The 27,829-nt window shown below is 37.9% G+C and overlaps 1 protein-coding gene and 1 non-coding gene across 2 annotated transcripts; both read right to left on the bottom strand.

Annotated features, from left to right (window-relative positions):
• On the bottom strand, positions 1-26,406 carry FBXO33 (F-box protein 33). The gene is made up of 4 exons (XM_053928471.1): positions 25,456-26,406; positions 5,576-5,686; positions 4,340-5,025; positions 1-2,110 (listed from the first exon to the last, which is right to left on the bottom strand). The coding sequence occupies exons 1-4, from the start codon at positions 26,064-26,066 to the stop codon at positions 1,839-1,841; spliced, it is 1,680 nt and encodes a 559-aa protein (XP_053784446.1). The 5' UTR covers positions 26,067-26,406; the 3' UTR covers positions 1-1,838.
• Positions 12,204-12,447, bottom strand: LOC112296631 (small Cajal body-specific RNA 6). The gene has a single exon (XR_002973953.2). It is a non-coding gene; the product is annotated as a small Cajal body-specific RNA 6 (non-coding RNA).
• Positions 26,407-27,829: the final 1,423 nt, after the last annotated feature.

Genomic DNA, 27,829 nt, shown 5'->3' with positions numbered 1-27,829 from the left:
TAAGGATTACTGCAGTTTATTTAACACTAATAAAAGTTTTCATGCCTCATATACAATAAAATATATTTCAATGATAACTTTTTAATGCTTTATTCATTGATTAAAAGAATATACATTTAACATAAACCATATAACATCAGTCATCAGGTCAAACATTCAGCTGGCTTCCTTACAGTTTCTGTCAGGAGTTATTTTATCTGATCACATTTATAAGATAAAATCTCACCACATCTGGCATTTACACACACTGTGCCAGTGGATTCACACTACTGATGTACATATAAAATCCGCATGGTATGTGCCCACTGGAGACAAAACAGTGCACACCTGTCAAAAGGTCATTTTAATATAAGATGGTAAAACCATTTGTAAAACACATATAAACTTTTTCCATAAATAGAATCATATCTGGACATCTGTTGCATAAATTGTGTTTCCAAAGCTTACAATAGAGCAGCCAGGTCTCAGCACTGCTGGGCACCCACGTTGGCTACTTTATTATTGCAGACTGTCCTTTAACATTAAATGCACAACATTCGTACCACTTAAAACTGGGGTCAGGTGGAAGTCTCACAGAGACCACGTCTGTACCGCGGTTGCCCTGAAACAGTTAAATCGGCTTTTAAAGCCTCTCAGATATAACAAGGTTTTAAAACATACTTCATGGAATGTTCTTCATGTATCATAGCAGCTCATACCTGTGATAGAACAAGCCTTCAGTTTTTCCTTTCTTCCTTTACATTCACTATTCACAGTGAAACAGGTGCATGGTTTTTTTTTTCTTTTTTCTTTTTTGTTTTGTTTTTCAGAGTTCTGAGGTTGCTGACTGAGCCACAGCACAGCTGTGTACCACAGGTCGAAATTCGACCTTAAATATTACAATCTAGCAGTATCTGGCTGGCCAGAGCGGGCCGGCCCCTGCCAGCATGTGGGCACTTCTTCAGTTAAGTCTATTCTTTGGCAGCTGACACGCGTGCTGACAGAGAAAAATCCAGTGACTTGTTGCTAGGGATTTCACGACTAATGTTTGCAAGCATGTGTGTTTACAATTCTGTTTTTTGATTTTCTTTAGGAGGTTTTACCCTGGAATATAGTTTCTTTCTTCCTCCACTACTTGAAATCTGGGCTTAAAAGCTAACTTAAATGTGTAATATAATTGATAAATAAAATCATGTCATATCTAGTTTTTAAAAATCCAACAATTTGAGTATTTTGTTTATGTAAATGCATTTAAAAAAAGGGTTAAGCAATGTTCTAACCTAGTACTATACAAAATTCAGAATGCTAATTGGTGATATCAATTTTATATATGTAATGAAAGTTAGTCTTGGTTTTTCTGTTAAGGATAAATCATTTGGGACATTATCCTCCCTTCCATTTCAAATAAAAATTAATGAAATGCTATTAGAATATGTGAATGCAGCGCATTGCATACAAATCTACCAGGCTATGGATATATTTCTATATATGTATAAAAATATTTTGGCTCCTGAGTTCTGAACTCTGACACACAAAGAATAAAAACATCAAAAAGGCAGAGTAACTCAGTGAAAAACAAAGTTAGCCAGCAACCTCAGACAACCTTCGGTTGTATATCCTTAAGGTTTGGTAACAAGTTCATTAACCGTGAAAGCCCTATACGTAGTCACTTTGAACTTCTAAACCAATACCCGAGTACGTTCTTTGATCAAGAAGTAGAATATACATATATAACTCTATGAAGCTAATACTGATTAAACACAGCACAAAGGGATTAATTCACACTACTGAAAAAAAAAAACATAATGGGACCCTACTTGCATATTTAACCACAGGAATTGTACATTAAAAAAAAAAAGCTAAATGTCTTCGCTGAAGCTTTGCATCTCTCTGTAAAAATGACGATTTGGTTCAGTGAAGACACTGAGTGATTCGATGTCCATGACTGCATGCCAAGGCTGGCCCAAGCCCAGGGATACCTGCTCAATAAGGTTATGTACTGGGTCCACATCCTGGTCGGCAAGTTCACCTTGGTCGAAATCAATGCTTTCTTCAGTGACTTCAAGTACTTTCAGATCAGAGCCACGAAGACGAGCAATGGCAATGAGATTGTGTGCCCACACTGTGTAACCTTAAAAATAAGCAAAACACAAGCACTGTAATTTCCCTGCATTTTATTTTGTCTATATAAGTTAGTCTTTTCCATGTTTGTATCTCACCACTTTGGTCCTTTTCTTTTAAAAATATACTGAGGTTCCAGAAGGAAGTATGATTAGCCAGAAAAAGAAAAATGACAGGTTTGATATTATCTCCAAGAACATTACTGTGGGTAGTGAAATGGAAGGTGCTATAATCCTATTCTCATACCACCGCATTTACTAAAATCAAATATATTTAAAATACAATTTTATAGCTTTGGATAGTAATGCATCATAAAGAACAAATTTTATATTTCAAAAGTAAGTTATCCATTAACAATACATAGTTAAACTGATATTTTTCATTCATGAAGAATCATTCATAGTCCAAAGTTGTGAAGTGATACTTTAAACTTTAAAGATAAATAGTTCATTGTAGTAGCAAATATATAAAGTATAAAACAGTCATGGGAATAGTATATACTAATTTCAGAATAATAATTACCTCTGGGAAGGAATAAAAGGAGAATGGATGGAGGGGCTTTAGCTGTGTCTAACACCTTATTTCTTAAAAGAAGAAAAAAGCTTTTAAAAGGACTGGGTTAATTTAACTTTTGAATAAACTGACATTTCTGTATCTGATACAAAATCCTCATTTATTACCTTCAACATTGGTCTAGTCTTTGCCACTACCTCTGCTGGCTGACTAAATTACAAAACAACTTGAAAAGCAAGACACAAATGCAGGCTAAAAAAATAATTTCAAAAACAATGAAACAGAGCTAATAAAGAGAGCTTAAGATGTTCATAGAGACTTCTTAATTTGTATTCTGTAAATGTCTTATAAGTATCAAAAAAAGGAAGTAAAATATTTCTCTAACTTGTTAGAATAGAAACTGTCTCCCTCAGTTCAAATTAAGATGAAAGGCCCTAGTATGAAATAAGAATATACCCAATCAATGGAACTACCGTTAAAAAAATGTATAAATTCACGTTAATACCTAGAATCTAGACGGCAATGGGCATGAAAGAAATCACACTTTCTCTTCCATGTTATCTTTTAAGAGATTTGTGATTAGAGGAAATATTTCTACTACAGGTAAAAATGTATGTTTTCTTAGAAAAATTAACTTCAAAGGCCATTTTTATAAAATACCATCAATTACAGGTAGAAGAAAAATGTAACAGGGAACTTGGAGCAGAACACTTAGGGCAGAGATGACGCAGATCCCGGCCCGCAGGATCTGGTGTTGTGGCTGCAATATACAAATACACATGACTACAGAAATCCTGTGGAGGAAAAGGGATGGCATGGCCACTTTCTAAGTGAGAGAGGGCGAGAGGGCATGAGAGAGCCCAAGAGAGTGAGAGCTGACCTCCGCCTGGACAGGCTTTTATTGTTTTTCTGGGCACATTACGTGGAGGATGGTCCTCATTTACTATGCACAGGTTCACCACAGGTGATTACCTTTTAAGGACAACAAAGGACAGAATGCTGCTAATTACTTCAAAGAGAAGGATGTTACAGCTGGAGGGGAAAACTGCTCACACTCCATACTTGGGTGGTTTAGCACAGACTTTAGGAAGTTAAAGATACTCAGTAAACATTTGCTGCCTTAATTCAGGGTGAAGGAGTTTTAGCAAGAGCAAGTCTCATAGCAGCCTATGTACAATGCAGGCCTGATTTCCCACGGGATAACCTGTCCATGGATGTGGGTCCTGCTTGCCAACCTCGCTCCCCACTGGCTTTTCCGAGTGGGGACTGAGCCACATTTCCCACGCGTGGAACAGTTCCCCACACAGAGACGTGACTTTCCATTTGTTGGTATATTTTGTAAACCTTAAAAAGTATAAAAATCTGCATAGTAATTTGTTACAAGATTTTTAAAAATTCTCACTGGAGAACATGCTTATTGATTTTAGAGAGAAGGGAAGGGAGGGAGAGAGAGAGGGAGAGGAGCATCAATGTGAACGAGAAACATCCATTGGTTATTTGCACTGTATGCACTGGACTGGACCTAACCTGCAACCTAGGCATTTTCCTTGACCAGGAATTGAACCTGTGACCTTTTGGTTTATGGAAACGATGCTCCTAGCAACCCCCACACACTGGCCAAGACTGTTATAAGATTTTAATACTATAAATGCCAATGCTTTTTATTAGCATAAAACATTTTAGATGTAATATTCATATCAAATTATAGTGAACAAAAATCACCTACCATGAATTGCCAAAAGAGAGAGCTTTGTGCACCTCCACGCTAGTAAAACCAATGGATCTTCGTTTCTGTTGTCACTAAGATCTGGAAATCCAGATGTGTCGATCACATCATTCATTAATATAAAATGAGTGAGGAACTTGTCATACTGTCTAGATATGAGATCGACAATAGCTCCCGAAACACAAGTGATGTAGCTGTCAAAATGAATCCTCTCTAGTGGTATACTGGGCTTCAGAATCTTTAACATATCTTCACTCTTGATATCAAAAGCCATTATATAGACCCGAAGGCTGGTGCTCTTTCGTGACAAGGCTTTCCAATGCTCATCATTTGGCATGTTGTCCAGAGACTTGTGCATCACGGAAACATTGTGGACCAGGAGAGACAGTCGCTGCAAAGGCACATGGTTGTTATCGGTTAAGACTCTTGCCATCTCAGCTGTAAAGTCGCAGAAATCCAGGGCAAGTGAGCGCAGATTGACAAATCGCTCTAGTTCCACTGCAGTGATGAGAGTGCTGTTACCAGGGATATTGTTATCCAGTAAACTCAGGTGCTCCATAGTGTTGGCAATAGAGTTTGAGAGAGATGACAGTGATGCTGGGGTTACTATTTCCAGCATAAACCCACAGGACAGCCATTTCAATTGCCTACTATTACTCAGTATTTCTTCAAACAGCTGCTGAATTCTGTAAGGGAAACACAGGCCACAATGATCCTCTTAACATTTAGCTCTAATCTTTTAACTGTCTTTTGAGAATAGGCAGTAAAATGGCATGCAATGTTGAGATCCATTTTCTCTCAGTTAGTTTTAATTCAACCCACAAGTATTATCATAAATACCATTAAAATTCACATTAAAATATTATGAATAAGATGTATTAAACTTACGGATCTGTTAAACATATAGAGATATATTCAAGGAAAGCAGCACTTTATACCAGTATGGCAGAAGACTGGTGACATACAATTTATATTATAGCAAAAGCAAGTAGAGAAGTAAGTTTTACAAAACATTAATTACCCAGAAATTTCTTTGATTTGTCTTAAAATTTATGACAAAATTTGACACGAAATGGCATATAATGATCTCTGTATTTCATAGTTAAGACATTTCCAGGACATATGTCCTTTTTAGAAAAAAAATCATTACTCTTCTGATGGTATCTTACAATTTCTCAAAAAAATAAAATAAAATAATAATTATATAAGCCCCTTTCCTCTAACTATATAACTTACTGCTTAATTTTTTTGCCGCCAGGGTCCACCTTGCTGAGGTATGTATTTGACAAATTTCCTTGCTGTTGTAGAACGCTTATGTCTCCAAAAAGGCTAAACTTCTGGAGGTTCCTATAAAAAAATTTAAATGATTGTCTAAGTGATTCATATATAAAAATATAAATTTTAAAAAGTACTCAGAATGGATATCCTAGCAAAGTTTCTACCTCGTAACTCACTTAGAATCCAATTAAGTACTTTCAGATTGCTTTCTACATACCATGAAAAGCAATGTGATACAGTACAAACAGCATGAGCTCTATAGAATGAGGACTGCGGTATAACATTAGTTCAGGAACTCAATATTTTAATGATCATGGAAAAATCTCTTAATGTCCCTGCAACTCAATTGTTTTCCATTAATAATATGTACCTAAAAAGGTTGAGATGAATAAATAATAAAATGACATATGAAAGAACTGTATAATCTTACAGTTTTATATAAATGTAATTATAACATAAAATTTTTCTAAACCAGTCAACACCTTTAATGCTCAAAGGGTGGGGCACTGCCCTGAAGATATCTTCTCAGTAAGAAATATTGTTTGACTAAAATCTAGAGAACATTCCCAGTTCTATGATCAAAAGTATAGCTTATGATCAAGAGAGGTAAAAAACTATGTAAAAATCTTTGTTTTAGATAATTTTATCTATAAAACATATACTTTTCTTTACAGGAGCTACTATAAAGGACACATGGACAAAATCAAGGGGGAGGGTGGAGGCGGGGGAGGGAAGTGGGTTCAGATGGGGTGGGGGTGGAGGAATGGGGAGAAAATGCAGACAACTCTAATTGAATAACAATAAAAATTAAAAACATACTTTTCTAATAGTAAAAGTTAAATAAAGTAGGAGAAAACTAATAACTGAATACAAATTATTGGTGTAAATGCCAGTAATAACCAACTAGAGATTCCACTTAGAATAAATTTAGTAAGAAACATGTAGTCTGCTAGAGTGATAACAAATTTAAGTAAATGAAAACACTTGAAAGTATGTCTCATTTTCCCAAATGAATAACCTTAGTTTCACTAAAACACCTGATGATTCTAAAATTGAACTTGAAGAATAATCATGAAGATAGTCAAGACATCAAGAAGGCAGTTCCATGTCTAGAACAAGCAGGTATCTGGGTGATACCTGAAGTCATGGATGGGAGCAATAGGGCTTAGGGTAAGAGTATGAATGAGAAGAATAGCAGGCAAAAAGTTATGTTGTGAGGAACTTCAATAATTAAATCACAGAAAGATGAGGCTGCAAAGGACAGGTCAGAAGTCGGAGAGAAGTCGGAAATCAGAGCCAAGGGAAAACTTTTTGCAAAGAATAAAGTGATCAACGGCAGTGTCAAATACTGCCTTGAGGTCTTGTAAGGACTAACATGTCCTTTTGGCTTAACGACATGGTGATCAGAATGGAAGTCATTTTATGTGGTATGATGATAGAAGGTCAGACTGGATGGGAGGAAAGAGTGACCACGAATGCAGACAAATCTTTTTAAAAATTGCCATGACAAAGAGAAATGGAAGGCACTTCTCAATAGAGCAAAATAATCTGCAGAGATATCATTACATACTAAAACAAACTGGTATGAAAGTGATCTAATTTCTGAGGGATAAGACCTTCTAAGCTTAGAGATAATAGAATAAATTAGAAAGAGAAATATTTTACCATATAAAAACGAAACACTTTTATTTAATAGCATACCTCACTAAAAAGGGAAAACCAACATGGTGAGAAAAACGTTTGTAACAGGTATTACTTATTTTTTTAATGTGGGGTGGAGGGATGGGGAGAAAAGGCACACAACTGTAATTGAATAATAAAAAATTAAAATTAAAAAAAAGAATACCACATAGATAAAAAATAAATCGATTAGGAATCTAACTGGTAAATAGGAAAAGGTTATAAAACAGCCAATGTAGAACACGTTAAGGAAAATATTGTGAAGATTACTAATAGTATAAATCTAATGTGTTTTTCTTCTAAAAATTTTTAAATTAGTCACTCTAGTAGATTTAATCAACTTTCCACGTGACTACCAGAAAAATTATATTCTTAAAAATATTTCAAAGGAAGACATGAACTTAAAATGTTTTTTCCCCATTAAAAAAAAGGACCTGTAACAATTCTTGAGAAGATAGCTGCCATATCAGACTCTAAGGGACACATGACTACAATAGACGCACATGTAACTATGGTTACCTTTAAAGTACTTTCTCTTTTATCCTTTCTTTATTCTAAAGTTGCCACTACATCTATGAATTATAAAGAGGTTAATCTCCTTCTTGTAACCTCTTCTAGGAAGAAAAATAAATTTAAAGACTTCTAAAAAAGTGAATATTTTTTGAGAATGAGTTTTTATGTAATGTAGAAAAAAGATAATTTCTAAAGAATGTATTATTAGAAATTACATTCAATTTCTAATAATATTCAGAGAAAAGAGTCCTATACTAGTTCACAGTCTCAATATTTTTCTCCCTTCAACCCAGCTTCCATTGATTACTACTGTATATCCATAACACTAGTGGTCCTTGTGGTATTAAAGCACATATGGGAGAAACTTTTACTTCTTCCATAAAGGATTAAACAGCCATGCACGCACCTTCCCACTATAAACAACTAGAAAACAGGACAAAACCTATGAAACAATTGTTTGAAACACTGGACAATAATCAATATAGGACTGATCCCTGGAAGGGGGAAAAATGAGATGAGAACTATCCTTGCTTCAGATAATGACCTGGAGAGTTTCCAGGCTGTATCACAGGATGGGAAAACCCAAACAGAGTCTAGCAGTCTCCCTAAGTTGAGGAGAAAGATTTTGAGGAGCCCAAAGTGTCTAGGATTTGGAGGGCAGAGTACCAGAGCTAAGGGAGTTACAGAGTGTGTCACCAATCTGCAGAGAGGACTGCCCAGGCATCAGCCAAGTCTTTGGTTGAGTAATGATCTGCAAATATGTGGGGTAAAACCACACAAGGCTGGGCAAAGTACTACTGGAAAGTAGTAGAGCACACACAGTGGTGGGAAGAGTTGATGTTCCTACCGGCAAAAGTTGAGAGATACTGCATGCAGTACAGGGGCACTGGGTAGGGTTCTCAGAAACTCTGTGCCTTAGTAGTGATTCATTAGCCCTAAATAAAGGATGTTTTGGATCTGCCCTGACAAACCTTAAAAGCAAAGTTCAAAAGGATCAAACCGATTTCACATAAATTAACTATGTGTCAGATTAAAACCCAACACTCTTTAAAGGAATAAATATAATTAAAGAATTTAGGACTCAACAATGTAAAGAATAACAACGTCTGGTATCTAATCAAAATCATCAGACATAAAGAAAAAGAAAAAATTACTCACCACTAGAAAAAAATTAATCAACAAACGTACCCAGAAATGACAGGTGGAGAAATTAGCAGACAAGAAACTTAAACCAACTATTAAAAATATACTCCATAATATTACCCATCAAAAAAAAGGCACATGGATTGGAAAGTGAAAAAAGTAAAATGATCTTTAGTTGCCAATTATTTCATCATTCACACAAAAAAATCTAAGAAATCTAAAAAAAGCTACTAGAACTCATAAGTTAGTTTATTAGTAAGGTCAAAATATAAAAATTCTCTTCTATAAATCAGCAATGAACATCTGGAAATTGAAATGTAAAAAAACAGTACTAGTTACAGTTGCATCAAAAATATGAAATATTTAGGAATAAATCTTACAAAAATACACTGGAAACTATATAACATTGTTCAGAGAAACCAAATACTTAAAAAAAATGGAGAAATATACTACATTTGTTTACTGGAAGACTATTAACATGTTAGAGTATTAGTAACATATTGGTTCTCCCAAAATTATCAATCGATTCAACACAATCCCGATCAAAATCCAGCAGGCTGTTTTAAAAAGCAAATAAATTAGAATAGCCAAAACAATTTTGAAAAGAACAAAGTTAGATTACATACACTATCTGAATTCAAGACTAAGTAATAAATCACAGACATGGTGGTACTGGCTTAAGCACAGATATAGTGATCAATGGAAATGGACAGCAGACTAGATTCATTCATATATGGTCATTGTATATCCACATGTTTAATTTTTATAAGATAAGGATAAATAAAATAAAAATTAGCAATTTTGACAAATTTGGAAAGTCAATTCAATGTCAGAAAGGATAGTCTTTAAAAATATGGTGCTACGACAACTGGATCCTTAGTTCACACAATCTAGAAAAATTAACTTGAAATGGATCATATGCCTAAGCCTGACAGCTAAAACTATAATACTGCTTAAGAAAATACAGGAGAAAAATCTTGTTTGGATTAAGCAAATATTTTTTAGATAGGACACAGAAAGCACAAATCATTAAAGAAAAGAATTGATTAATGAAAAGATGTTCATCCCGTTTATTAGGGAAATGAAAATGAAAACCTCAGTGAGATACCACTCACACACAGGATAATGTCTAAAGTTAGAAAAGTCTGATAATACTAAGTGTTATAAAGTATATAGAGCAATTACTTTACACATGTTGCTGGGAATGCAATAAAATATAGACTTTGAAACCATTAAGTAGTGTTCTCAGACTGGCTTCTTTCACTTAGTAATATGCATTTAAGTTTCGTACTTTTATGGCTTGATATTTTTTTGTTTTTTCCTAGTGCTGACTCTTGGCATCCACTGACCTTTTTACTTTTTCCATAGTTTTGTGTTTTCCAGCATGTCATATAGTTGGATTCATACAGAATTTAGCCATTTCAGGTTGGCTACTTTCACTTAGTAATATACTTTCAAGGTTTTTCCATGACTTTACATGGCTTGATAGCTCATTTAAAAAAAGAAACCATTGAGTAATATTCCACTGTCTGGTTTATTTATCCATTCACCTACTGAAAATCATCTTGGTTGTTTCCAATTTTGTCAGTTAAGAATAAAGTTGCTATAAACATCTGTGTGCAGGGTTTTGTGTGAACAAAAAAAAAGTTTTCAACTCTTTTGGGTAAATACCAAGGAGGAGGATTTTGGGATCATATAGAGTAGGTTTAGTTTTGTAAAAAACTGCCAAACTATCTTACAAAATGACTGTATCATTTTGCATTCACACCAGCAATGAATGAGAGTTTCTGTTGTTCCACATCTTTGTCAGCGTTTGGTGCTGTTAGTGTTCTAGATTTTGGCCACAGAAGTGTAGGGATGTCTAACTGTTGTTTTTATTTGCATTTCTCTGATGACATACCATGTGGAGCATCTTTTCAAGTGCATATTTGCCACCTATGTGATGAAGATATACAGATGTCTGTTAAGGTCTTTGGCCCACTTTTTAGTAGAGTTGTTTGCTTTCTTATGGCTGAATTTCAGACTTTTTGTATATTTTGCTTAACAGTCCTTTATGAGATATGTCCTTTGCAAATGTTTTCTCCCAGTCTGTGGCTTCTCTTTTTACTTCTTGACAGTGTCTTTCACCGAGCTGAAAATTTTAATTTTAATGAAGTCCAGCTTACTAATTCTTTTCATGGATTGTGCCTTTGATCTTTTATCTAAAAAGTCATCACCAAACCCCAGATCATCTCAATTTTCTCCTGTTATCTTCTAGGAGTTTTATAGTTTTGTGTTTTACATTTAGGTCTGGGATCTGATTTGAGGTAATTTTTGTGAAGTGTGTAAGTTTTGTGTCTACTGGACGTCCTACTGTCCCAACATTGTTTGTTGTAAAGACTATCACTTCTCCATCGTACTGCCTTTGTTCCTTTGTCAAAGATCAGTTGATTATATTTACATGGGTCTACATCTGGGTTATTCTGTTCCACCTATTTGTCTATTCTTTCACCAAAACCATACTGTCTTCATTACTGTGGCTTTGTAGTAAGTCTTGAAGTCAGGTAGTATCAGTCCTCTCAGTCTTTGTTGGCCTCTTTCAATACTGTCGGCTCTTCTGGGTCTTTTGCTTCTCCTTATAAACTTTAGAATCAGTTGTCATATATGCATATGTGTAGGTAAATAACATATCCTTTAAATTTTTTTCTCTGTGTTTACATATACAACCCACTTCTATCAGTAACACTTTTCTTTGCAAATGATTTTCAGCATAAGTTAGGGGAAGAGGGGGAGTTGTGCTTTCCAATTGAAATTTACTGTCTTACAGGTACCATAGAAATGAAACAATAAATGCAATGGGTTTAAGGTGGGGTTGGGGGTTAACTAGACTTACTGTGGTCATTTTGCAACACTTACAAGTATTAAATCATTATGTTGTACACAAGAAATTAATATAATGTATGTCAATTATAATTCAATTTAACTTAAAAAGAAATGATGGTGGGAATTGATAGGTTTTTAAAAAGATTTTATTTATTCTTAGAGAGAGGGGAAAGGAGGAAGAGAGAGGGGGAGAGAAACATTGATCTATGAGAGAAACACAGATCAGTTGCCACTTGCACATGCCAGGACACGGGACCTGGCCTGCAACCCAGGCACGTGCTCTAACTGGGAATCAAACCTGCGACTGCTCCCTTTGCGGGATGCCAATAAACCGACTGAGCCATGCCAGTCAGGGCTGATAGATTCCCACCCCCCACTCCCAAACAGAGGTCTCAGCATGAAAGTCAGATCAGAACCAGATACCACCCTCCCGCAATCACATCCCTTCACAGACTGGCTGTGGGATGCCAACCACGTGTCCTCCCTGGGCTCGCCAAGGAGCACAGACCTGGCACATCACCATGTGTCAGCCGCCCTTGTGCCCATCAGAGCACTGCTGGGGCCAGAAGGGAGTGAGGCGGCTGGGTGAGTTTTTTTAAATGCAAATTCCATGTTCAGTTACCCTGTTGACCAGGATATATATATATATTTTTAATGAGTAAATTACATATACTCTGAGTTTGTAGGGGGCTTAAAATGTTCCACAAACGGAATGTCCAAATTAGGGTGTAAAAATCATTTATTTTAAATAGTGTATAACCAATATATGAGGTCTGTCCAGAAAGTATCCAACCATGTAATATGAAATAGAGGCATTTGTTGAAGAAGATATAAGACACAAGAAACACTGTACATAGGAAATGATGCCTCAGTCCCCTGCAAACTAGGCACCTTGAGACCTCACAGTTCTCCCAATGGCCATCAGCTGCCCCATCGTATTTTCTTGAATCTTATTGATGGTCTGAAATCTCTTTCCTTTTAAAGGTGATTTTAGTTTTGGGAAAAGCCAGGAGTCGCAGGGCACCAAATCTGGGCTCTAGGGGCCTGAGTCACCTGCATGATTTGACGTTTCACCAAAAAACTCTGCACAAGATGTGATGCATCAGCAGCATGTTGTTGTGATGAAGCTGCCAATCACCCATAGCTGTGGCCTTCTGAATCATCTGAATAGTTAGTTTCCATGGAGGAATGTTCCAGCTTAATTCAATCTTTGATGCAGATACATTGCTCTACTTGTTCATTCTGAATGCAACGGCCACACAGTACACATGCTCATCAACTATACCTACCTCCCCCACTGACAAGTACAGTGAAGTCGCGATTGTTCACACATGTGCATTCCAGTCCATTATCCTTGGCTGCCATTACATCAGTGTTGTGCAAACTGTTGTTGTTATAGTAACAAAGGCTGTACTTGTTCCAGAGAGACCTCATATATTATCATAATACAATTTTTAAATGACTTCATTTTTTTGAAGAATAGTTTTAGGTTTACAACAAAATTGAGAGGAATTATTTACCCCTACCTCCACATGCATATCCTCCCTCATTATCAAAATCACTCACCAGAATGATACATTTTTTCCAAGGATGAACCCACACTGACAGGCAGATCATAACTGTCCAAAGTCCACAGTTTACCTTAGAGTTCACTCCTGGTGTTTTACATTCTATGGGTTTGGACCCATATATACTGACATATGTCCATCATCATATCATGTAGTCTTTCACTGCCCTAAAAGTCCTCTGCGCTCTGCCTATTCAGATCTCTCTCTGCCCCACTCCTGGGAACCACCTATCTTTTTTAAATTGTCTCCATAGTTTTGCTTCCTAGATTCTCATATAATTATAATTATTCAGTGTGTAGCCTTTTCAGATTGTCTTCTTTCAGCTAAAAATATTTATTTAAGGTTCCTCCGTGTCTTTTTATGGCTTGATTTCTTTTAAGCACTGAATACTAATTCCACTGTCTGAATGTACCACGGTTAATGTATACATTCATCTACTGAAGGACATCTTGGTTGGTTCCAATTCTGGCAATTTATGAATAAGGCTACTATAAATGTCGATATGCAGGATTTTGTTAGGACCTATGTTTTCAACTCCTTTCAAACACCAAGGAACATGATTGCCAGGTTGTATCATAAGAGCATGTTTAGTTATATACGAAAGTGCTAAGCCATATTTCATAGTGACTACCATTTTGCATGCCTTCCATATTTTGGCAGCATTTGATGGTGGTGTTTTTGGATTTTGATCTTTCTAATAGTGCATGATAGGATTTTTGATGATGTGAAAAAATGTACAAGACATATTAAGGGAAAACTACACTTAATTATTCCTATTTTGCGAAAAGATGTATTACATTTACCAGCTATTATCTCTGATGAATTTTTTACTTTTTCTGTATTTTTCCAATATTTTATTTTTACAAATGCAAACTATTGAGGAATTCAGAAAAGAAATTTAAATTACATAGCTTTTCCATCTGTATATAAACTTAATTTACATAAAATCATTTTAAAATTAAAAACCTGCATTATTCAAATTTAGCAAGTTAATATAAGGAGGCTCCCTGGGAGATTTCTGTTTTAGTTAAAGTTATACAATATATTTAAATATCCCAGCAATGTTAGACATGCCACTCAAAGGCAATTTAACTAAAATTCTTTTTATCTGCAGCAATAAAATGGTAATAATCTTGTTACAGTATAACCAATAATGCATATACAACCTTTCTTTACAGATGCATCACTGATACACTTTGGAAGCTGAAATGATTTGTGGAATCATCTAATTAATTAATTTATTTTTTTAAGATTTTACTTATTTATTTTTAGACAGAGGGAAAAGGAGGGAGAAGAGAAGGAGAGAAATATCAGTGTGTGGTTGCCTCCCATGCAACCCCTCACTGGGGTCCTGGCCCAGAACCCAGGCATGTGCCCTGACCGGGAATCTAATCAGTGACCCTTTGGTTCACGGGCTGGCACTCAATCCACTGAGCCACACCAGCCAGGGTTTAATTCCTTTGTCTTTATAGATGGAGGAAATTGAAGTGACTTCTGTAAGACTGCAATACTAGTTAGGGCAGAACGAGGTAGAGAACCTGGGTTCTGACTCCTACTTAGTTCATATTGTTTCTTATAATTAAACCGTGTCCTTGAATACAATGGTCTTATTGAAAGTGATTAGAAAAATTACCCTGGTTGGTGTGGCTTGAGTGCTGATGAGGACTGGTGTTGGTTGGTGTGGATTGAGTGCTGACCTGCGAACTGAAGGGTCACTGATTCGGTTCCCAGTCAGGTCACATGCCTGAGTTGCATGCAGGCCAGGTGTCCCTGTGCATGGTGTGGGAGAGGCAACCACACACTGATGTTTCTCTCCCTCTCTTTCTCTCTCCCTTCCCCTTTCACTAAAAATAAATAAATAAAATCTTTAAAAAAATGGGAAGTTTTTAGAAAAACTGTAAGGGGCATATTTTATAGTAGTATATAAGAGACATTTGTGGAAAAATTTTAGGTACCTACTTTTCCATTCAAAGTGAAATTTTATTTATTGAGTCACGCAGAAAACAATAACTCACTTTAAAACACACACACATACACACACACAAACCCTCGTAACTCGAGGGCAACTTTCACATATATCAGGTTGAAATTAGATTACAGATCATATGGTGAAGCCAAGGAGACTGTATATAGCCCCCAAGTGGTTCATTATTGTCTCAGATGATAAAAAAGGACTGAAAAGAACATCTAGGTAACAATACTAGCATATAACCTACTGAACCATGGCAATAAATAGATACTTCACTTATACTAGTAACTTGGGAATCGTACCACATAATCCTTTTATTTAAAGATGAAATCTGTGACCTGAGTTTTATTTACTTATTTATACATTCACTCATTTGTTGTTGAACCAACAAATGAACTAATGAAGCAAACAGGGTTCTTTCCTGTACATGCAAATACAGGAAAGCATATAAACTAAACATATAAGTTCAAAAAGCATATAACTAAAACATACTGGGAAAACATCACAGTTGGTTAAACAACATTTCTTTCATTTTAATTCTTCAAATTAATTTAGCTCTGTCCCTATGGTAATATTAATAGGATATAACAATAAAATTGCCAGAAGAGAATGACTTCTGAAAATCCTAAAATGTGTTTGATAATCAATTTTTCTAAAACATGCAGAAGGCCATACATATTATTGCCAGAAGAGAATGAATTATCAACTTAATTGCCTTTTTCTTTAATTCTATTTTAAAAAGTCATCAATTCCAGTACAGAGCTAAATCAGATCATTAAGTACTCATAACTTAGAAACTTAGCTAAGAGACTGCTCCCCTGCTCTTTGTTTATTCAATTATTAAAATATGTATTGTGTGCCAATGATGTGAAAAGTTATGCTGGCTACATTTCAAGTGTACATGAGTTTAGAATCTTAGAGTAGAAATAAAGTTTTTTTAAAAGACTCAACTTTTTAAAAATCAGGTGATATGCTATTTGTCTCTCACTTATAAGAAGATTCTAATGAATAAAATAAACTGAGCAAAACAGAACCAGAGACATGGAAACATAGAACAGACTAACCACTGCCAGAGGGAGGGAGGAGGGGATAATGGTGGAAAAAAGGAGAAGGAATTAGTCAAAGAACATGTATGAATGAACCAGAGACATGAACAATGGGAATGGGGATTGATTGTAGGAGGGGGGATGGGCTGGCAGAAGAAGACAAAGGGGGGAAAGTTGGGACAACTATAATAGAAGAAATAAGAATAAAAAAATAATAATACAAGAATAAACTGTTTCATGTAAAAAATCAGGTGAGACTAAGTAATTATTGATAACTTTGTTAAGGGTATTAATGGCATTGTGGTTATGTATAAAAATGTCCGTAATTTTCACAGTTTACACTCAAGTAAGTAGTGTAAAATGACACAAATATCTTGGATTGGCTTTAAAATATTTCAGTAAAGATAAAAGAAAACAAATATGGAAAAATCCTTAAATTGGTGAAACTGGACAATAGGTTCATTGTGTCTAGTTTTTGTGTGTGTTTGAAAATTTTACTTAAAAATTAGAAAACAAGGCAGTCAGTTCTTTAATTATGTAACTGGCAAATTCGTTTAACTACTTTGTGCCTCAGTTTCACCACCTGTAAAATAATACTGCCTACATTATACAGTTGTTGAAAGCTGCTGTTGCTCCACGAAAACTAGCTTAGGATTTTAAAAGCCTGTCCAGAACATGCCTACTCAGCTCTCTTCCATTGGAACTAGGAATAGGCCTTACCCAGTTCCACGATCCTGGTGGTGACTCTAATAGGACTTTTGTATGGAGAGGGGGTGTGGCTTGAGAAAGTGGGTCTAAGCTACAGAAGATCTAAAACTTTTACCTTTCTTCTCTGCCTTGATTCTAAATTGTTCTTTTGAGATTTCTAAGAGTGAGAATCTTTTCAAGTTACTAGAAACATCTGACTAACAAAAAAGGTTAAAAGGTAGCTCAACTTTGTCCTCTGTTTCCTCCCTTTTCTTGTCCACTTAAGAGAGGTAATAGAAGGGTACACATTTTGAGTGGGTAGAAAAACAGGTTTACTTGGACTTAGTGGTGTAGGCGATGACACCAGTGATATGGGGGTAAGGGAAGGAAATTCTCTGTGCAGAGTACCATCTGCTTCTTCCTTTCCATTCAGCCCCATCATCTTGAACCCATAGCTCATACTAGGTCCAGACTTAGGCAAATTCCAAGTAGTAATGTTTTTTGTTTTTTTTTTTTAAGATTTTATTTATTTTATCTTTAGAGGGAGGGGATGGGAGAAAGAAAGAGAGGGAGAGAAACATCAGTGTGTGGTTGCCTCTTGCACATCTCTAAATGGGGACCCAGCCCGCAACCCAGGCATGTGCCCTGGCTGGCAATCAAACTGGCAACACTTTGGTTTGCAGGCCGGGACTCAATCCCCTGAGCCACACCAGCCAGGGCCCAAGTAGAATGGTTTTACATGAAGAAAGAAAATGAAAGATGAGAAAACAGAGAAAAGAAAATTCTAAGTGACTGCAGTAAGGAAAACTGGGAAGTTACTGGGGGCAGTTCAAAAGATTAATTTAAATTTATGTCAGGCCTATATGAATAGGGCCTTACTTGAAAGTTACTTGGTAGCAGAGGAGCAAATACTAAAACCATACTTTCAGAAAATAAACTATGTCTCAATCCTAGGTTATTTATTTTTTTTGAAGAGAGGACAAATCATTAACACATTCATTTATTCCACTATCATCTCAGAATTGCTATCATCAAATCCCAGAGGTAACACAAAAAAGATTTTTAAAAATAAGATTGACATACAAAATTGCTATTTAAAATACTATTAAAATATAATTTTAACAGTATTAAGAACAAGAAAACTGAATGACTCTTAAAAGATAAATAATAAAAAATGTTTGATCCTTCCTTTTTTAAAAATCTACATCCAATCAGCATGTCTTCTTGGCTCTACTTGTAAGATATATTCCAAATGAATCCATGTTTCTTCATCTCAACTGTCTCTATCATCTCTTGCTTAGATCATTGCAACAGATCATTTCCAAATAATCTCCCTGCTTCCTTCCTTTCTTGTGTCCTCTTACAATTCATTATTCCACAGCAACCAGAGTGATTGTCTTAAAATGCAAATTAGATCACATTACTCGTCTTAACAATTTTTCAATCAGATTTTAATCTTCCTGAGATTTCTGGCCAAGATGGAGGTGTAGGTAGATACACTCTGCCTCCTTGCACAACCAAAACAAGGACAACAACAAATTTAAAAACAAAAAATAACCAGAACTGCCAGAAAATTGAACTGTATAGAAGTCTGACAACCAAGGAATTAAAGAAGAATCATTTATCTAGACTGGTAGGAAGGAGATGGGTAGCCGGGGTAAACAGGACTCTGGGCAAGGGGGCAGCTGGAGGACTGCAGTGGGTGAGGTGGCAGCTGGCAGACCGTGTGGCCCCACATTTGCATGAGGATAAACTGGGAGGAACAACTGGGGAGCAAGACAGACAGGGCAACTCAGGGTTCCAGCACTGGGAAATAAAGCCTCAAAAACCTCTGACTGAAAAAACCTGTGGGGGATGGGGCAGTGGGAGGAACTCCCAGACTCACAGGAGAGTTCATTGGAGTGACCCACAGGGTCCTAGAATGTACACAAAACCACCAACCTGGAAAATCAGCACCAGAAGGGCCCAATTTGCTTGTGCGTAGTGGAGGAAGTGACTGAAAGCCAGCAAAGAGTGAGCAAACTGCATTGTTTTCTCTCTGACCCCTCCCCCACAGAGAGCCATGTTGCCCTGCCCTGGAGAATACCTACAGCTCCTCCCCTTACTACATAACAGGTGCACCCAGACAAAGAAGTATGGCCCAAATGAAAGAACAGATCAAAGCTCCAGAAAAAATACAACTAGTCGGTGAAGAGATAGCCAATCTATCAGATGCACAGTTCAAAACACTGGTAATGAGGATGCTCACAGAAAAGGTTGAGTATGGTCGCAAAATAGAGGAAGAAGTGAAATATGCAAAGTGAAATAAAGGAAAATGTACAGGAAGCCAACAGTGAAAGGAAGGACTCTGGAACTCAAATCAACAATTTGGAGAAGGAAGAAATAAACATTCAACCAGAACAGAATGAAGAAACAAGAATTCAAAAAAATGAGGAGAGGCTTAGGAACCTCTGGGATAACTTTAAATGTTCCAATAGCTGAATCATAGAGGTGCCAGAGGGAGAAGAATATGAACAAGAAATTGAAAACTTATTTGAAAAAATAATGAAGGAGAAGTTCCCTGATCTGGAAAAAGAAATAGACTTCCAGGAAGTCCAGGAAGCTCAGAGTCCCAAAGAAGTTGGACCCAAGGAAGCACACACCAAGGCACATCATAATTATATTACCCAAGATTAAAGATAAAGAGAGAATCTTAAAAGCAGCAAGAGAAAAGGAGACAGTTAACTTCAAAGGAGTTCCCTTAAGACTATCAGCTGATTTCTCAAAAGAAACCTTCCAGGCAACAAGGGGCTGGAAAGAAGTATTCCAAGTCATGAAAGGCACGGACCTATATCCAATATTACTCTATCCAGCAAAGCTATCATTTAGGATGGAAGGGCAGATAAAGTGCTTCCCAGATAGGGTCAGGTTAAAGGAGTTCATCATCACTAAGCCCTTATTATATGAAATGTTAAAGGGACCTATCTAAGAAAAAGATGATGATCAAAAGTATGAACAGTAAAATGACAACAAACTCATTACTAACAACTGAAACTAAAAAACAAAACTAAACAAAATAAGCAAACAACTAGAACAGGAACAGAATCACAGAAATGGAGATTATATGGAGGGTTAGCAGTGGGGAGGGGGAGAGGGGAGAGTAGGGGAAACGGTACAGGGAGCACAAAATAGACAGGGGTACATTAAGGAAACGGAGAAGCCAAAGAACTTATATGTGTGACCCATGGACATGAACTAAGGTGGGGAAGTGCTGGTGAGGGGTTGCAGGGCAGAGGGGAATAAAGGGGAGAAAAGGAATGGAACAACTATAATAGCATAATCAGTAAAGTATATTAAAAAACAATTTTTCAATTAATTCTTCTATTCTTAGAATGGTTGAAATACCATTCTGAAGCCCACATAACCTAACCTATTCCTTCCTCTCCGAGTTCATCATGACACCACTCTTAGCCTCATTGTCATGGCACTTTCCGACTGCTCCGACAGGCCAAAACTTTTGTCTGGCCTAAGGCCTGGGTTTTTACCATTGTTTTCTACTTGGAATATTATTTGCTCAGATCTTCAGATGGGCGACTCCTGTCATTCATGTTGCAGCTTAAAGAGGTGTTCTCTTACCAGTCTATATAATGTTGCTACCTAGTTACTATTACATAGTCCTTTTGTATTTTCAGATTTTCTTTTATTTTCACAATTGAAATAAATGTTCTTTAATTTGTTTACTTGTTTCTGTCAGCCTTTCCCCTCTAGAATATTGATTCTACGCGAATGTGGAGCTTCACTGCTTGGCACATAGTTCTCAAAATTTGGAGGAAAAATACAGATTTTTTTTTAGAACTGTTCTCTTGGGTCCTATATAAACTTAGGTGAACTCTTCCAAGCCTGCTTCAGAATTAACACATAAAAATGGAAATAACTTAATCACCACTCAAAAGCTGCTAGAAAGCTTCATTTGATACAGAAAAAATATTTTACTTTGACAACCTTTTATTGAGTTTTACTTATCCTCCATTTATCAATTCTTTTTTATTAAATATATTGGGCTGACATTGGTTAATAAATTACACAGGTTTCAGTTGTACAATTCTATAATATATCATTTGTGTATTGTATTGTGTGTTCACCACCCATATCATTTATTAATCATTGTAAGAATGTATACATGGACTAAAGAGAGCCCTAAGACCTCTCAGCAGCCCTCCCAAGAGGTTAGTTTCTTTAGCATGCTAGAGTCTCATCCCTTCTCAATGACCTTGAGGCTATCCCTATGGAACCACTTTAATTTGTCAATTTTAAGGTAAGGTGTCTGCTGGGTAATGCATCATCTCATCTCTCTTCTCTACAGGCAACTACCTCTTGGTACTATAGACTGGTCAGAGTCCCAATATATTTTAATATATGTATCCTGTAAATGTGCTCCTTTAAGTAAATAATAAAGGTAAGCTCTAAAAAATGAACAGCTATTATTACATGTATTTTTTACACTATGATGGGAAAAATAAGGCTGAGGGTTGTTGGCAATACTACCTTCAAGGCATTTCCTACCATCTTAGATAGTAATATAAAATGTCTAAGGAATTTTTAACCTATTTAAAAATGTATGTTTAATTGGGCTTATCAGTTCTTGGGTCTTGGTAGACTGATGTTGAGAAAACTATATAAAGGTTAAGACTCTCCTTCAGTCTGTATGCCACATCACCAAGACCAAATCTAAGAATTATTAACAGACATACTTCTACTACTTAGAGGGCACATAAGCTGGCATAGTTATAAAATGGTCAATCTACATATATCTAGAGCTGTAAGGCAGAATTTTAAAAAGAAAGTCAACCTCATAAAAAAATCTTTCCAATCTGTTGCAGTATTCATCTTTAAAAAACTGGACTGCCCCCAATATGGCATTTCACCCCCCAAAAAGCTTATGTAAAAATATTTATATAGTCCAGAAAATAAACCAGATGATGAAATGTACTTATGCCTACTGTTTAAGTACTTTTAAAAATATTTAATTTTTTTTAGACAGAGGGGAAGAGAGGGAGAAAGAGAGGGAGAGAAACATCGATGTGAGAGAGAATTGGTTGCATCTAGCATGTACCGTCAACTGGGGACCTGGCCTGCAACCCAGGCATGTGCCCTGATTGGGAATCCAACCCATGATCTCTTGGTTCGCAGGCACTCAACACTGAGCCACACCAGCCAGGGCTGTTTAAGTATTTGTAAAGACTGAGCTGTTAGCTATTGTCAAAAATCATATTGTCCAGGAGCTCTCACTTTTCCTAAGAAGTCTGAAATACATATTTCAAAAGGCAGTACTCAACAACCAGATTAAATCCTAAAAATACATACCTAAATTTATTGTTTTGAACTTCTGTGTACAATTTCTTGTAGGACAATTACAGGAAATTCAGCCTACTTAACTTATAGTCAAATGAGTACATACTGTATTTCTCTTCTTACTGTTCATCAAGACAGCTGGTATCCTAGTGGTAAAGAAGGGGAGCTCTGAAAGCTGGAGGACTGTATCCTTTGACAGGTGTTTCTGTACCTCCTCAATCCTCATCAGTTGTTCCTAATACGTAAGGTATCAGTAAGGTGGCTATAGTCACTCTGAAATTACATGTGCATATGAAACCCAGAAATCAAGCAAAACAAAATGCCACATATCCTTTCAGAACGTTACGCTTGACAAGTTCCCACATTTCCAGGGTGTTTCAGTTCTTTTCCCGGGGGCATGAAAATAACTGGAACACAACAAGATAAGAGTGAGTTGTCTGTATCATATAAAGGAATTTAGCACAGCCTGGAAGCATAAAGCCTGTAACCTGATAGGTTTCATACCCTCTTCTTCTACTTATAAAATGGCAGAACTCATAAAACAAAACCACTGTAAATTTAACTCAGAAATATATAGAAAAATGTCAAATGTTCTCATTAGTCATGAAATTTTATATTTTTAGAAAACCAAAAGTGGTAAATGAAGTTGGTGTGGGTCTTTATTGAACTTCAGTCTATAAGTTAAGTGATTATGGAAGGAAATGCGAAAAGCCTTCACCAGAGGACCCAAATAAAAACTTGGGTTTAAAATATTTTCAAATTTGTTAAAATTTAAAGAAAACTAGTTTCATTTATGTTTTTAACATTCATATTAACACTGCCAATATTGCTATAGTATCTCAAGACATTTTCAAAAATAAAGGTGAGATTAAGTTATTTCTAAACATAATTTATTTTTTTAAAAAACCCTTTGAAATAGCATTAGAAGTAATGCCTGAATTGACACTACACTTTAATTTTAGACACACACAATACAGCGCAACACAGCACCGTAAGGTAAATGACAAAACCTTAAAATCAGGAATGGCAGTGTGTTATATTTGTGTAAAGGTGAAAGTTAACCACGAAGGACAGGCACAGGGTGGCCTCATAGACAGGTAGATTAGGATGCTAATAAAAATGGAAGATATACTTTTATTTGTCAATTATAACTCAATAAACCTGAAAACAAAAGTGATAGGTGATGAAGGGAGGGATATAAGAAATAAACAAAAAAGGGAAGATGTGATATACCACAATTTTGCCTACATAATGTTATCCATCCATCCAACTAACCAACCAGTTATTAAAACACCTGAAAGTAAGCACTATGCAAGACTTGTTCTTACTTAGACCAAAGGCACACATTTTTTGGATGGCTGCTCAGAAGTGCTATTGGATCTCAAAACATAAAAATCTAATTGGTACTCATTGAATTCACCGCCCCCCCCTTAGTCTCATCAGTAGTTAAGTGCTCACTGACTGAATCTTTTCAACTCTGGGATCAATAGGTCCTCTGGCCATATGGTCAACTCTGACAAAGAGTTTTCAACCTGATCAAGCCCTCAAAAGCCTTTCCTACCACATTAAATCAAAGTAAGGAAATGGAACGGCTTGGTGTGAAAAACTGCAAATACACAGGCCACTGGAATATCGGAGCCATGCTCCAGATTCGACTTGGAACTAAATGCCTATCTCCTTCACTTTTGATTCAGAGGATTTAATAAAAAAATATGTATATGTTTTTATTAAATATATATCTTTAATAAGATATATTTATCACATATACATATATACACACATACATTCATATGGCCTAGCATTAAACCAGGACCTTCTCCCAATTCTCTTCAACATCAGTGCTTAATGTTCAAAGTGTTGTATTTACTGCAAAAGTAAAGACACGGCTCTTGGAGAAAAACAATGCTGTGTAACAATGTGCATATCACTTGACATTGTTGAGTTTCCCTTTTCTTTCTATAAAATAGGGATAATAGTAGCCCTCCTGCCTAACTCACAGGGTCATTGAAAGGATGACTAAGATAGTGAATGTCAAAGTACTTAGGAACTGCTCAGCTGTTATTACTATGTACATTGCTCTTTTGATCTTTTGAACTTTCTTCCAACTCATTAATTGTAAGGTTAGTTAGAATATCCAGATACAGAAAACCAAAAGCGATGGGTTTGGAGAGAGCAATAGATAATAGAAATAAGGAAATATTTATTAGCATAATCGGTTAGAACACAGAACACAAGAAGTTAATCCCAGAATTAGAGTCAAATCCTAATGTAAAACGAGGACCATTAAGAGTCCTTACCCTTTGCAGACACAGGCCAATTCACCCAACACACGCAACCACCATGCTGAACTGTGATACAGGTGAATCGGTGGGAACAAGTTGGGTCTGGAGGTGTTAGGGGAAGAACTTCCAACCCTGATGATCAGACTCTTCTCCGATCCCTACGTTTAACACGCACTTCTCCTACTCTTTGTGCCTGGCCCAGTTAATCAAAACTGTTCTTGGTGAGAAAAGGGCTGTCAACAATTTCTTTTAGGGAGTCTTGTAATCACGACACCAGTAACGTATCAGTAGCACACTCCCCTGTCTCCCTCACCACGATCTATTTATTCTGAATGGACAGGTTCAGAGTCAGAAAAAGCGAGTTATGTTTTTATTTCTCCCAAGATTCACAGGCCTCATCCTCCAAGCTTCAGCTCTCCCATCTGTAAAATGAATATCGACGGCGCCTGTCAGCTCCATCGCAACGCCACCGAGAGGATGAATGAGACATTGTCTGGAAGGCGCCAGGAGGGATGTCTGATAAACACCAAGTGCATCACTGTTTATAAAGTAGTACGGTGAGTCCCGTTAGGCCCTCCCGCCTCAATGAAATCGCCCAGTTATAACTGACACCCCCCAGACACTGAAGAAAGCTTCGAAGCGGGCCGGGCATATCCTTGCTGAATCTATTTCTGGGTGAGAGCCAGGAGCGACTCTGAGTCCCGCGGAAGGGGACGGAAGGAAAGGAGGGTGGATGGACGGGTCACGACGAGCCTACCTGTTGTTCCGAATGCTGACCAGCACGCACAGCACCAGCTCCAAGTAGGTGCGCAGCACTTCCAGCCACCGGTTTGAGAGCTGCATGGCCTCGACTTCTTCCCCGCCTGTCCCGGTGTCCGCGCCTCCTCTGTCGCCCGGGCCGCCGCCTCCGCTCAGGTAATTCTCAGCGGCGAACTCAACGCGCAGCTCTCGCACGAACCAGCCGCACTTGCGCATGAGGAATTCGAGCCGAGGCTGCTCCGTGGGTGAGACCCGGAGGCAGATGCGGAGCTGGGGCCAGAGAGCCGGGTAGAAGAGGCACTCGCGCCAGTGCGAGCAAGAGGCCGAGGCCCGCAGCCGGTCGGGCGCGGGAAGGAAGGAGAAGATGTGCACGATCAGCTCGCTAGGCAGCGACGCGGCCCCAGCCGCCTGCCCGCACAGAGCCATCCGGCCCCGCCGATGGCTGCCGGTCCCCGGTCGCCCCCGCAGACTCCGGAGCAGCCCCCGCAGCCGTTGCAGCTGCTGCAGCCGCAGCCACTGCCGCCGCCGCCACCGCGCCGCCCGGGCGGCCCCGGCTCGAGTTCGAGCTCCCGGCGGTCGGGGCTGCGGCACTGACAAGAACAACAACATCAATGACAAGGAAGAAGGGGGCGGAACCGTCGTGGGTCTCGGCAGAACCAAGTGCGGCACAAGTTGCGGAGGGGGGGAGAATCTTCTGTGGAGACGATCCCCAGGTAACCAGCTTCTGACCTCTCAAACTCTATTCACGCGTCTCTGAGACTTGCACACGCAGGAACTTCAAAACCGTCATCTGTAATGTTTAAGGGCCCAGAAGCAGCAAGATTTATTGTAAAAAGGCGGCGGCCCTCCCCGCGCCTGGAGCCAGAGTCAGCATAGTGGTAGAAGCTTAGTTTGACGTCGTCCGTGGTGGGAGGGACTCGGCGCTGATGGGAGCGACTTCCGGAAGAAGGAAGCTCCCAGTTGCCGGTAGGGAGGGGGACGCGGCACGTGACCCCTGACGCACGCCGGCCGGGCGGTGCGGGAAGTGTGGGTGGTGCTTGTTCTGAGCAGCCCTTCCCGCCTCGCTGTGGCTGCCGAGTTCGGTCGCGTTTGGCAGTCGGTTAATTTGGGCGTTCAGGCGATGGAAGTGATAGAACTCGGGTTAGTGCGAGGGGTCATGACGCTTCTCTTATTATTCGTTTCTCAGTTGCTGGGCTGAAGACTCAGCCGAAGTGCCAGCAGTCTTTCTCAGCCGCCCCACCTGCTCAGAGTATTTTTAAGAGTTTCAGAGAGAGCCCCCAAGAACGGGGACCGGGCCCACTCGTGTGCGTACCCGGACAGGCTGTGTCGGGAGAGTTGCACGTGTGTTGGATGAAGTCGCACGTGGACCTTCCCGCTGGGTCGGGCCGGGTGAATAGACCTTAGCGAACACCTGGATGTGTGGGGAAGGAGTGAGGACAGCGCCACCCTTTGGGTTTAGAGGGATTGGGGTCAATGAGGCTAATGAGGTCGGCTGGCTGGATGTAAGTCTGTTCTCCAGGGTTTGAAGGAGACTCTCAATTCCCAGTTGTGAGATTTATAGGGCCCTAGTAGAAATGAAACTGGTGGTTATAGTAAACATTTTCTTTAGCTTGAGAGAAGGATTTTCCAGACAGTGTCCCTTAACTTCATCATAATCTGGGAAGTAGTTAATTGGTTTTAATGGGCGGTGAAGTCAGAAAGGAATATGACTTTATGTAATAATTGAGGATTGCTTTAGTAAGGCAGCCACTTCAAAGCCTTAACTGTGATCTTGTAAGAGCCCTTGTTCTCTTGTGGTACACCAAGAAGCTGTTCTGTTAGATAATCTTAGTTCTTTGAGGGCAAAGCTCTCTCTGTTCATGCTGCTTTGATGCTTTTTGGTACCTTGCATGTGCCGTGTTGCCAGCAATTGTGTTAATTACCTCAGTTCTTTTCAGTTCAGTACGTGTTTTTTAAAAAAGCTAACATTCATGGTAGGTCACTTCTCTGAACCTGTCTGCAAGAATTCTTTATGTAATTATTATATCTTATACATAAATTAATGAGCACGATGGAAACAGCAGTGTATTAGGAAGTTAAGACTTGGCATTTTAATTTTTTATGTCTTAAACTCATTGATGTATTTTGCAGTGAGCCTTAGACATCTAAATCTGCCACTTCCACCTACTTTAGTGTGCATATCTGTAAAAGCATATTACTATATAACAATACCACATTTAAAATAAATCATTTCTTAATGTTATCTAATATTACATCTTTAAATTTATCCAGTTATCTCCTAGATGTCCTTTGACCTGCTGTTTTGTCCAAAACAGGATCCAGTTAGGGACCACACTTGTTTTTGGTTATGTATTTCAAGACTTTTAAGCTAA

This window comes from Desmodus rotundus, chromosome 7 (genome assembly GCF_022682495.2).
Source record: "Desmodus rotundus isolate HL8 chromosome 7, HLdesRot8A.1, whole genome shotgun sequence".
NCBI classification, from domain to species: Eukaryota; Metazoa; Chordata; class Mammalia; order Chiroptera; family Phyllostomidae; genus Desmodus; species Desmodus rotundus.
This window is presented reverse-complemented; position numbering and strand designations above follow the sequence as displayed.